We start from the raw sequence: 13,985 nt of genomic DNA, 5'->3' as shown, positions 1-13,985 counted from the left end.
CAACATCTCCTGAGGATGCTCCGGTTTCGTAGCGACACGTGCATAGAGGGTACATTGCCGAAGATCTGTTTGGTGTGGGATAAGGATTGAAGAAATTATAAGATAACACTATACAGATTCTACGCTTTGCGCGGAATATAGCAAATTAAGCTTAATTTTCATAATATATCATGGAATTCCGCAAAGTACGCCACGCCTGCTTCTATCCAGTATTCAAATTCAAATTCAAATTTTCTTTATTCATGTAGGCCTATCACAGGCACTTATGAAGCGTTCATACATATTTGTTTACATAATTGCAAGGGGATGGTGATAAATTCGTTCGCCAACTTAAATCTAAAGCTGCTAGTTAAATTACAATTGAAAAAATGTTTCTTACAAAACATGTTCATAGCAGTAAGATGATGCCGATGACTACAACCGTAGCCTTAAAACTAAAGCTACGAGGGTTACAAGAAGCCCACAACAAAGTTAGCCAGTTTTCTTTTTGTTGTCACCATCTAACATAGTCATTAGAAACTATTTGAGAAACAACCTCATTAGCATTATATACCATTATTTTATTTGTAGCACAAGTCATGTTGGTGCAAACAAAAGTGAAAATAGAATGAATATGCACATTGCAGCCTGTAGGTTAAACAATCTTGACCCACTCAGAATATACCATATCATTACGATACATAATAACTCGGGTTGATCTACCAAACAGTTCACGTGCTTCAAAACTTGCACTGCAATTAGACCATAGTGTCACCATTTATTATACTACTAGCTGACCCACGCAACTTCGTCTGCAACAGATCGGTTTAATATATAGAAAAACCTAGAAACTAATTGCAGCGCTAACTACCAGGTCCAGTTTTATTTCCCAAACTATGTTATTCGCGGCTCGTCTTGTGTACTGTCTTAAATATCAAGTGAAACAGTATTTTCTAGGCTAAATAGGTTAACCATAAATATTACCTTCTGACGACAAAGCGTTGAGATTCAATCACTAGATGTCATGAGTAATAGTAGTAGCTTGTGTTATGAGTCCTAAGATAACTCATGAATAATTTTATCAATATATTATTGATAAAATTATTCATGAGTTATCATTTTTTTTTTTTTTTTTTTTTTGTCGTGGTGGAAAAGCTTTATGGCTACCTCTGTCCTTTTGGGCAGGACAGAGGTTATGTGTTACTCGTTTACCCGAACTAAAAACCACCACCACCATCGTTGGATTTATTGGACGTCCGGGGAACCCGTTGTACACTTCCCAGACGTCTACCAACAACCCCAGCTGATTGCCAGGGCTACTAAGCAAAGGAGGAGGTGATCAGGACAGCTTGACCCCCCCCTCAGACAGCAGGGAGACTCATATAGGGACGGGTAGCTAGCCCAATAACTACCCGCCGCCTCCCAGGGCAACCAGACGATCAATGATATACCTACATAAATATTTATAACATATAGATAAACACCCTGTCACTGAAAAACATTCATGTTCATCACACAAACATTGTCCAGTTGTGGGAATCGAACCCGCGGCCTTGGGCTCAGAAAGCAGGGTCGCTGCCCACTGCGCCAATCGGCCGTCAATTAAGAAGTAACATCGCCATAAAAATCCATCAATTACAAATGATGACACCTCAATATCTGTAGAACGGGCTAAGTTTTGTAAAATTCCACGGATATATCGTTTACGCACAGCTCCCTCCGCCCAGGAACAACGAAGATCACTCCTGACACAACAAAGGATTATTGCAGACTAGACTACTAACTGAAACCCTGTTATTCATAATGCACAATGTTTTTTCTTCTAAATTCATTCAAATATCTAATATTATGTAGTTCATAGAATCATGACTACCCTTTAAATTCATGCAATATATAATGCTGCACAGTATATAATATTATATTGTCAAAGTCAAAGTCAAAGTCAAATATTTCTTTATTCAAATAGGCACTTAGATGGCACTTTTGATGCGTTATTATATACAAAATGTACATAGTGTAGTGATGGCGATAACTACAATCGTAAACATAAAACTAAAGCTACGAGGGTTCCAATCGCGCCCTGGTCTAAGAAGAAGCCCACAACAAACTTAGCCGGGTGTTCTTTTTGTTATCACCATCTCAAATTGTCATTAGAAAATATTTAAGAAGCAACCTGGTTAGAGCAATTGTTTACACCCAAGCTTTTTTATCGTTTACGTAATCCTTTATACTATAATAGGACTTTTCTATAAGCTTTCGCTTAATACAAACTTTGAACTTCTTTAGTGACATCCCCAAGATATCAACCGGTAATTTATTGTAAAATTGTATACAATTTCCTTTAAATGAATTGCTTATTTTGTGTAGTCTAGTGTACTGCACTGCAAGTTTATTTTTGCTTCTAACGTTCAAATTATTGCAGTCACATTTTCTTTTAAATGTTGATATATTTTTATGAACATACATTAAATTTTCAAATATGTATTGGCTATAGAGTGTCATTATTTTAACATCTTTAAAATTATCTTTCAATGACTCTCTCGGACCCATTTTATAGATCGCACGCTTCTGCAGCACGAAAATAGTGCCAATATCAGCAGCATTACCCCATAGTAAAATTCCATATGACATAATGCTGTGAAAGTAACTAAAATAGACTAGCCTAGCAGTTTCTATGTCTGTCAGGTGGCGTATCTTCTTTACTGCATAGGCAGCAGAACTAAGCCTGTTCGATAAATTATTTACATACATTGTTCATGGTGACCCTATTGCAAGCGAGTACAGTGTCGTAGTTTCACAAATTCACATGCCTTACTTGACCTTTAGTCGCGAGAGTGGTGAAAGTATTAGGGATAGAAGGAGTTCGTGATCTGCGTGCAATTACACTTTATCTTGCGTCTATTAGCTGTTATCGTTGACAATCTGCGACACGGTTTCCTGATTGTGACAGACAACAATTTATTGATCGAGAAACCGTCTAAATCTAAAATCGAAGAGCCCCGAACAAGACCTAAAATTCCTAGTAGGTACATTTCTACTCGTTCTTACGGAGTCAACTCAGTTTTCTCCAACTTGTTGCAATGTCTCGTATAAATAACTTGCATGGCTGAATATATTTCTTTACTTACTTTTAAGTTGTTTTTTAAACCCCGACGCAAAAGCGATGGAGTGGGTAGGTTTATGCCCAGCTGTGGGGCATTACTGGCTTAATGATGAAACATTTATTTTATATCCAACAAATAGTAGCATCAGATTTTTTGAGAGTTCGGCCTTAAATAGACTCATTGACCGAGTTCAATACGATTTACGACAGTACGCGTAGTATGAGTAGCGGACAAGCATTTTTTCCCACCATTTTTCACCGTGTAAAGAATGATGCGCACACGCAGTGAAAGGCTACCGCAAGCCGTGACGCAAAGTATCACTGCGCGGAATTATCAACTCCAGACGTATGATAAATTGTATGCAATAGTTTAATTTGAGATGTACTACTGTGTTGATTGTTTATTTTGTATGCAGTGAGACGCGGTTTCCCGCGACTTCGCCCGCAAAAAACTCCTGATAAGACCTATTTTTTTCCATTCAAACTTTTGGTCGCTTTTTTGTACAATATACCTATGCCATCAGGCGATACAATCCATCTCATAACATCTACTGCGGAAGCGGTGATAGCCCAGGGGTTAGGACTTTGGCTTCACTTTCGGGGGGTCGAGTTCGAGTCCCAGCACGCACCTCCAAGTTGTTTGCGTTTTGAGTAATGAGAATATCACCTGCTTCAACAGTGAAGGAAATTATCGTTAGGAAATCTGCATGACTGAGATCATAATGTTCTCAAAAGTTATGTGAAGTCCACCAATCCACACTGGGCCAGCGTGGTGGACTACGGCCTAAACCCTTGTCATGGTGGAGATGACCAGTGCCCTGTAATGGGCCGATAATGGATGGATTCCTAAAATATTATGATATTGTTATTTTAATGTTTTATAAAAGCAGAAATAGGAACAAACAGTTTGTGAAAATTTCAGCTATCTACTATTTGAGATGTCAGAAGGTCGGACGCACAAACGGTTTCACAGACGGACGGCAGAGGCCCAGTAATGGCGGAGGTTTAGCTTTTATAACGTACGTCCCGTTGGTACCTACCCTTCAGGAGTTGCATGTACAGTACTTGGTACAAGTAAATCTTCTTCAAACTTTCATTGTCTTCTTTTTTCCATCTCCGAGCTCTATCTTTCTTCTCTTTCATGTAACGAGATGTGCCTAAAAGTGACGCGACCTTGATATTTTTAAATTTATCAAAACTATATTCCTTTCACCTCCAACGTTTAACTTCAAAACTTTGTTCAAAATTTTTGAAGTTTATATACAACTAGTTGCTGCAGCAAACGGGTATAGTAGACAAGTATTTCTTTAAGGTCAATTAAGCCGTACTTCGCAATACTAATAATATTAAAACAAAACAAGTGCAAATAAAATTTTTGCGTAAGTAGCCAAGAACTTACTTACTTAATTATTTAATAAGGCTCTCTGGTTCCCATAGTTAAATTTTCCTTAATTCTCATATTGAGGTTTGATGAAACGTTTCATCATAGCTCCCAAAATAACTTCGCAACATTAGTTGTTAATCTGCCACCATTTCTCAGGGTCAACGGTGGATACGTAAAACAAGACGTTTGACGTTTAAAAAGTGCTTATATTGGGCCTACTTGAAATAAATGAATTTTGAATTTGAAAAAGTTACGATGAATTTGCAAAAATGAAATACCTAGGGGGCTCTAACCAAAACAAGATAACTGGTTTACGGGAAAAAAAATTTGCTATGATAGATAAAGCTCATATTACTTAATTCTTATATTTGAGGGTTATCAAAATTCAATATTCATTTATTTTCTATTTTACAAGCTATTTTAAAACGTCAAGTCAGTTTGTAGAGACTCTACCACCGGTTCGCGAGGCAGATTCTACCGAGAATAGCCGGCAAGAAACTCAGCATATTGCTCTTTTTCAACATTACTTTACAGTTTACAATCTTTAGAATCACCTATGTTGTGAGAGATGAGAGCAATGAAATTCATTAATCGTTTAGTAACCAAGATTTATTAAATATGTTTTAACACATTGTTTTAACTTATGCACCTGTAGATCCAGTGTTACCTTGGGAATCCCACAAATGACTTCTGCAGTTTTCGCAAACGATATGCAGAAGTCACTAAGTTGTGTCCACTTCTAGTTTATCAACTCATTAGACATTTGAGAGTATTTAAACTTTATTTAAAGTGCGCATGCATATTATAAAACACAGAGAAAAGGCGACGATTTTTCCAGATGTATTTATCGCTAATTAGAATCGAGGTACAACAGAACAGTTTATGTAACATAACTTATAGTTATATATATACCTATGAAGGGTGTCGGGTCTCCTCCTACAATGAAAATTGGTTAAAGCCATAGTCCACCACGCTGGCCCAGTGCGGTTTGCTGGGCTCCACATACCTTTGATAACATTATGTAGAACTCACAGGCATGCAGGTTTCCTCAAGATACCGTTGAAGCAAGCGATATTTTAATTACTTAAAACGCACATAACTTAGAAAAGTTAGAGGTGCGATCTGGAATTCGAACTGGGCCACCCGAAAGTGAAATCGAGCTTTTTCCCAATGCGCTATCACCGCTTATATGCCTATTACGCTTAATTAATTACGCTTTCAAGTCGCATACCTAAGATGCAAACATAATTACGAGGGCAAGAATTTACATAGGAAGGTAAAAGTTAATGTTAACGTCGCGAAAGTTTGTTTAACGGTTATGAGATGTACCTCTGTTGCATTAAGTGATGCCTTCCTAACTAGCATGCATTTGACAATACGTGTTAAAACTCTATTATAGAGTAGCAGTTGCACAAGTATTTGTCCGCCCTGAATTTGGAATCTTTGTTCGTTTCCCGCGTAGTAATCGTAGATTGATCGAACTTACGGACGCCGGGTATAATTAAAAGCCTCTCGAGATATATTAGAGTAAGGGTTGCATCTAAAATCCTGAGTGTTTCGACGGGTTTAGGGGCGCCCGAGGCGAAAGAGTCATTACAATGTGATTAAATATTTACAACAGTTCGCAAGACAATAATATCAAGGCTAGTTTAAAAACAATAAGTTAATTACATTTTGAGTATCTCATTTTATAGTTACCGGAGTTAAAATACTGCGACTATCGTCCTCTTAAATTAATCTCAATAACAACACAATATAACGTTCCAGAGATAAGATATGGACGGAGTTTTCGAATATATTTATTCTATGGTTTGCACTTCACGCGCTTCTGCAAGTAAGAGGGACTTTGTAAAAACAACAGCAATTAGTCATCCATACTAGGTAATATTACAAATTCGAAACAGTGTTTGTGCTTACTTTATGCCCTAATTAAGCAAAGTATATTGATTGCTTATACTTTGAAATTACTTATACTTAAAAATCAAGTATATTGATTGCTTAAATCAATATACTTGATTTTTGGAGTGTAACATTGGCTACTTTGTATCCCAGGAAAGCAAACAGGTCCTACGGGATTTGTAAACAACCGTAAAAACTTACTTTTTTTTGTTGTAGGGGTAATAGATTGCAACCTTGGTTGGTTGTAAACATTATAACCCCACTCAGCACCAGGTTAAGCACCCAATATGGGATTGTCGAATGAGGGAAGGGATGTGCGGACGGTAAAACAATTTTTTTGCGTCCTGTAAGAAATCCTTACCTATATGTCTATTGTCTGTTTTCAGTGTTAATCGTCATTATCACATCAACCCATCCCGGCCCTCTACAGAACACGGGTCTCCTCTCACAATGAGAAGGGGTTAACGCCGTAGTCCACCACGCTGGCCTAGTGCGGGTTGGTGGACTCCTTTGAGACTATTATCGAGAAATCACAGACATGCAGGTTTCCTCACGATGTTTCACGATGTTTCAGTGTTCAATCGATTTGTAACTTGCCTATATATAATTATAAATTAAAATCCCAGACAAGGTCATCAATTTTTATAAAACAAAAACCATCTGCGATAATCGTCAATTAAAAACAAATGGCGCTAAATTTATTTTTTTATGTAAAAGACCCATACTTACTTGTAAGCATTCAAGCTATTTGTAATAACGCACGAGCCGACGGCTGAGAAAAATCTTAATAGCTCGAAATGCGTATAAGAAGTAATGACAATAAAATTGTACAGCTATGAACTAGCCAATCTAAGCTTTTAATAAACCTCAATATAATGCCATATAAATGTCTGTTCGAATACCAAATCATTCTTGCGGAATAGTACAAATATTTGCTCTGAATAACTTATCAACTATACAAGTTTTAAAAGCTGCAAAATTAAGGGCTATACACACAAGGTATTTAATATCTGTTTTATATTATATTATAAGTATTTATGTGTATTATATTCATAAAAAAATATTCATCAGCTATCTCAGTACCCATAACACAAGCTACGCTTACTTTGGGGCTAGATGGCGATGTGTGTATTGTCGTAGTATATTTATTTATTTATTTATTTATCATAAAACTCCACTTAATAACATTCACTTCCGGAGTCGCTTCGTCATTGCTGAGGATCGTTGATCCTAATCTATAATAATAATAATAATTTGATTTTGAGATGCCTTACTATAGGTACGACCCGGCGTCAGTTCTTGATAATAGCAGTGCATTGCTCTTCTGGGATCGAACGATTATCACTGACAGGTATATTACAGCTAATAGACCTGATGTAGTGCTAGTCGATCGATCAGTGCGCCGTGCAATAATTGTTGACATTACCATTCCACATGACGATAATCTGGTGAAAGCTGAAAAGGAAAAAGTATCTAAATACTTGGACCTTGCTCACGAGATTACCACCATGTGAAATGTTGAGTCAACCGTTGTTGTTCCATTGTCGTTTCAGTCAACGGTTTTCTCGTGAAAAGCTTCGACCAACATATTAAGAAGCTTTCGCTTGGTTGTTGGATCAAGGGTCGGATACAGAAGGCAGTAATCCTTGTAACGGCGCGTATTGTGCGGAGGTTCCTCACTCTGGAGACCTGACCGCCGGTTGCTTGGGCATTCAAAAGCCCCGCAAGCGGAGGGTCGATGTTTTTTAAAAAAAATTTAATAGTGTTTTTTATTTTATTTAAGCATTGTCAAGATTTAAAAAAAAATTAAAAAGAATAAATGATAGAAAAAATAAATAATAATAATCATTTATTTCTCTAAAAATAATAAATCTTAGAATTCCAACCACTAAACTAGGAAATCCCGTATTTTGGGGCCAGTGCCTTCCCAAATATCGATTGAACCATCGAAATAATATCTACTGCACTTTAACAAAAGTGTGTTTAGTTGTATGTATGTGTCTTTGCGTCCATCTATGTGTGAATTTAGTGAGTGTATGTCCATATGTTCGTGTTCATGTGTGTGTTTGTGCGCACAAACTTCCGGTTATTAGGCTATATGAGGTTGGAATGTAAATATGTATTTATAATTTTTGAAGTTATACTTCTTTTGGCGCGTTAGGGAAAAATTATGCTCATTCCGGTGATTTCAATTGAAAAATTGAAAATCTCAAATTTTAATGATGTAACTTGGTTTTCCGATAATGAGATAATTAGATGATGTTAAAATAAATCTTTCAATGTATTAAATACCTTTATCTTTTTTTAGTGTCGTTTTCTCTACAAACGTAGAATAAGGCCTTTATCTTGTTACCAACGATCACTAATTAGTGATTGATTATTGTTACGCGAAAGCAGTATACATAAGCGTGTACATAAGTACACACACGTTTTATTTTTCTGTTTTTCCTCGTAGTTATATGTTATGAAGAGGTTTTTAAATACTTTTTAAGTCTATGCGTAGTGAAATGAGATTTTTTTAATCTAAGTATCTGTACAGAAACGGGTTTAAGTAATTGAACTGTCTTCTAGAAAAGGCATCTCCTCCAAATATCTGCCGATACGCGCTATAGGCGAGATAGTCGAGTGCTTCCTTCTCCAGCTGTAGCCTTACACAGAACTAAGAACTTACAGAACCCTCATTGAGCCATTATTGCATGCTGCATTGTTCCAATAACAGTGAAAACGCCCCGCGCACGTCTTGCAACGAATCTACCCTAAACGCTCAATAAACAATTATTTTAAATAACGTAATATCGAGAGGAAATCGGATCTCATAGTTTTAGTTCTGAACCAAATCTGATCAATCCTTGCTCAATAGTTAAGTTTTGATACGTACTAAAACTAAAACATGGCATTATAAAATAAATACATTGATGCGATAATGTGATCATGTGCCAGTATTATTTAAGAAATAATGAAACTTATTACACGGAATTCGCTAATAGGGACTGTTGAGTTTAGTCAAAGACTTCACGGCCGCGGAATGTTGCTAGCTCACGAACTCTTTGAATGGTCCAGCCATTCAAAGAGTTCGTGAGCTTTGAATGGCTGGACCATTCAAAGAGTCTGGAATTTTCTATTACTCGAAAAGCCTCGATTCAATTGTAGGCGATTTAGTTGTTATTTTATAGTTCAATCCACGGTTTATTTCAAATTCGTGATATTTGCTTGGCAAGGCTGTGTATTTATGAATGTGCATTAAATGAGCTTAGCTTCGGAATATAGATTAGTGTGGGGAGAAACAGTACCACCTTGATCCAGATATGAACTGGCCAGCGGTCGGCGAACCCCCTGTTACTTTTGGACCATGGCGCTTTGCGGTTTTAGACAGGGCAAATATATGTGCTCGCTGGAACGATAACGGTATAATTAAATATAATGTTATATTTTACACTGTTTGGGAGCTGTGGTGATGCGTTCAACCGTAGGGGGAGAGGATTCAATAGCGTGAGGTAGGACCTTGTGGCGCCATTTTTTATTATCAACGTGGAGTCGCAACACAAATAAAAACACCAATAGTACACAAATGACATGCACACAGTATACGTAGACAATACGTAGAGGCAATCTTTTACGGAAGTATATGCAATTTATTAATAATGAAGTTTAGTTGCTTAATTCTATGAGAAACATTAAAAAGAACATTCAAAATCTGCTCTCTACGCACATTTGTATTTTTAATCACAAGAACATCGACCAGAAATGTTGACTGTACAATTCACAATTGCAAAAGCATTTTTCAATTCTTTGGTACATACTAAAAAGATACATATCTCTCAGAACCACATAGGTATATAGAAAAATTTAAAATAAAAATTTAACGCAAAGTATACAATATGGTGCATATAAATTTACAGATATATAATAATGGTATGCATTTTGCGTGTATTAGTTAGTTGGATACCCAGCTTCGGGTGAAGGCCTCCTCCTCTGGCGAGCCTCGTCCAAGTGGGCCCTGCGACAGCTTCAATCAATCAATCATCCCAACTAACTAATACATGTTTATTACTTTGATTCTCTTTATTTTGTTTATTTCTTTATTTTTTTGTAATTCAATGTTTAATATGTTACTTGGGATTAAATGGCTTATTTATTTTAATATTATGCGTTTATGTTTTGCGTTAGCAAATTTTTACTGTAGGTTTTTAAATTATATTTATTTGATTTACTTTTCCTATTCTGAGAGTTTGCAAAACTCTATAACACAGCCAAAGCTCAGTCCTGTATATGGAAACGCATATGTTACACTCTTGGTAGACGATATGGACGCAAAAAGACAAGTAGGTTGATACAAAGATATAATTTTACAAATTAATAACTGCTCTAAAAAGAACCTTCGCGTACAGGTAACAACAGCGTTCTAATATTTCACAATTAATTGAATTTGCGTCAACATGAACTTTCTTTGCTAGATCTGGAAACTATTTGAATTCTAATTAAGATTTAACTAAATGTCGGTATTAAATTCCATATCTACATTTGGTCCAGTTTTATGGCGGTATTTTCTGATATATTTCCTGCATGAATTCATTTAAAAGAAGAACTTGATGAAAATAATATGATGATGTCTAATGTGTTTAGCATTGTGGTCCTATAAACAATATCATCAACCCATTAAAGGCCCACAACCAGGGCACGGGTCTCCTCTGAGAATGAGAAAGGTTTAGGCCGAAGTCTACCAAGCCAAGTGCGGATCGCTAGACTTCACACGCCGTTGAGAACATTATGGAGAACTCTCAGGCATGCAGGTTTCCTCACGACGTTTTCCTTTAGCGTTTAAAGCAAGTGATATTTAAATTGGTTAAATCGCACATAACTTAGAAAAGTTAAAGGTGCGAGTGAAGTTCGAACCACTGGGCTATATATACCGCTTCGGAACGTAACAACTTAAGCAACTGTAAATTAATACAGAAACTCTTTTTCAGATGGGACCCCAAACGACGCATAACACCGACGGAGGCGACACGCCACGAATTCGTTATTGGTTGTGCACTGGGATCAACGCCATCAGGAGTGCTCGCGCTACCTCGACTCCCTGCTTCAAGGCCGACGAGAAGTGCGTTACTCCACTCCCAATCTGCTGGAGACGTCGCCGCGATGCTTGGCCGAGCGTGACCTAAGGACAGCTGAGTTCGGGTCGGTTCTAGTGGCCTTCTATAGTCGTTCGTCTGAGTTTTGGTCACCCATTAGTTCTTCCATGACTTTAAGGCCATTTAAATAATTGCAAAATCCTGGCCAGAATTTTCTAGACCATTCCGATGTTATGAAACCTTGGTGTGATTAAATAAGCGGATTTTCTGACAATCTTACATAAACTTTCCAACTAAGTTTGGATTAGGCTGTAAGATGTTTTTGGTCGATATTCCGACCGGGGTGACGCTCCTGTATGCCATTTATTCTCTATTGTATATCAGTAGTACGAAGTGAAATTTGCAGTTGTAGTTGTATTAATACTGTCGTTTCTAAATATAGCTTGCAATCATTATAATTGCTTCTTATGCAATCTGTTGGCGAGAGGCGCTCGATTTTGAAACAGCGCAGGACCAAAATGCATTTTTCATGTCATCACAGCTTCACCATCCATTTTTATTTAAGATACTCCGAAAACGGTCTGAGGAAGATTATCGTAGACCACTTTAACATTTATTACATACATTTGAATTGAAATATTCGTGCGTTTAGTTTTGTCTATTATTGCTAATGGAATGGTAAATCTGATTGAATTGACAGTGCAAAACAAAGAGTTAACTTAGTTCAGTAACTCGGACTGAAATCAGATCGTGTTGCTGCATCTATGTTTTTAGAAATAGATGAAAAAATTTAAATCAACGACGCTGCGTGTTACATAAGGGCATATTGACTTCAAACATGGATTTGGCATGTACTTGCGATGTTGCGGGCACTTGAAACATTGAGCAATGCATCTGCAGTTTTGCTTTCTCTTCCCACTGATATCATCAGATACCATGTTCTATGAGCTATTAGATAGGCCATCAGTTCTGTCCTACTTATTACCATCGTGTTTCCAACAGTTAGGGTTACCAGACGCAAGAAGTTTTACTTCGAAACGTTCGATAACTTTAACTTTCTTTAAAATCATTGTTGATCGTTTGGAGCTCCGTAGGGTTGTTCTTGTGGTAACAAAATCACTAATAAAAAAAGGGCTGACGAATCGACTGACGGAAAACTCACGGAAAAATAGTTTTTGGTCAAACCACAGTTTGTTGAAATTCATTTTACGTGAGTTTTATGACCACTAAGTCAGCATATTACTATAAAGCTATTCAATATAAACATTATCCTGTTTACAATTTTTTATTCATAACATTTAGCGGCTAGTAAACAACAACATTAGCGATTCACAAAAAGTAGATAAAATGATACGCAACGATTTATATTTGCCTATTTATATAAATATATTTTTCCCGACATCCAGGAAAACATAACGTATCAGTGGCCAGATTTTAAATATTTGTATTGATGTCCGAAATTGGTCTTCGTTTTGGGTTTCTAAATTGTGTAGAAATTTCTAGATTAAAATTCTCACCAATGTCCCGTTAGCTTACTTAGGAGAAGCTCTGGTAACCCTACCGACAGTAGGTAATGTTGTATAATGTAACAGACCAGTTTTGAAATTATCGACCTAAATTGTGGTTATACCAGTGAAGTCCAATTTTATTGGAATTACTGCTAAGTGCTATTTTGTGAGTGGGGGAAATCTTGTTTTAATATAATATGTGCCAAATTTTGTGTCTTACATTTTATTTTTTCTTTCGTTTGTGTTCGAAGAGCAATTTAAGCCAGATTACACCATATATCTTGTTATATCAGGAAGTAAGTGGTAGAAAGAAATTCAAGTTTGTATTTTTATTTCTACATTGATTTTTACTGAGTAACTTATCTTTATAGGTCTTGGCTCTGAACAGTTGAGTGTGAAAGTAACAATTAGTTTTAAAGCAAAGCACTTGAATGGCAACGAATTAAAACAACAAAGAAAAGAGGCTTCGAGAATCTCTCAAAGAAGTTAAAGTAAAAGTAAGCTTACAGAACGCATTCTAACCGATATTCACTTTGAGAGGCTTTGTATTTATAAATTTCGCAGCCTGAGTTATCAAGTAACCTTACATACAACTTGCGTTTATATAAATCTGTAATTTTCTATAATTTCGGACGAAAAGTGGACGACAAATAGTAGGTATTTAGTAAATCTACACTAAATTAACTACACGAATAACAGTGAATCAAGTAATATAAATTGAAACTAAATTTGAAGATCTAGAAGTCAATGCCGCAACGAGTTTATGTCTGACCCTCAGATAAAGGACCTAGTCTGACCAATACTTTAAGAGTAGGTATCTGTAATTTTATCAATCTTATCGACGTGTATCAAGTCAATCAATACACTCTATGAAAATGATGACATCGAACGATACAATACGCCTAACGATATCCAAAGGTTACTTTGGGTGTCTAAAATTTAATTAAATGTTATGAAACTTTTAGATTAGACACGGCCATTGGTATTTGCAGATAACTTCTATTTAAGCACTATGGACCGTTATATTCGTTACGCAGTGG

At 36.5% G+C, this 13,985-nt stretch overlaps 1 protein-coding gene across 1 annotated transcript in view; it reads left to right on the top strand.

Annotated features, from left to right (window-relative positions):
• The window catches only part of LOC120637450 (dual specificity tyrosine-phosphorylation-regulated kinase 2), a 71,675-nt gene extending 58,531 nt beyond the window's left edge, over positions 1-13,144 (top strand). Inside the window, exon 9 of the mRNA XM_039909299.1 lies at positions 11,333-13,144. Coding sequence (XP_039765233.1) covers positions 11,333-11,522 — 190 coding nt within the window. The 3' untranslated portion in view covers positions 11,523-13,144. The remainder of the gene's footprint in view (positions 1-11,332) is intronic.
• The last annotated feature ends 841 nt before the right edge of the window (positions 13,145-13,985 follow it).

Source organism: Pararge aegeria, chromosome 3 (assembly GCF_905163445.1).
Source record: "Pararge aegeria chromosome 3, ilParAegt1.1, whole genome shotgun sequence".
NCBI classification, from domain to species: Eukaryota; Metazoa; Arthropoda; class Insecta; order Lepidoptera; family Nymphalidae; genus Pararge; species Pararge aegeria.
This window is presented reverse-complemented; position numbering and strand designations above follow the sequence as displayed.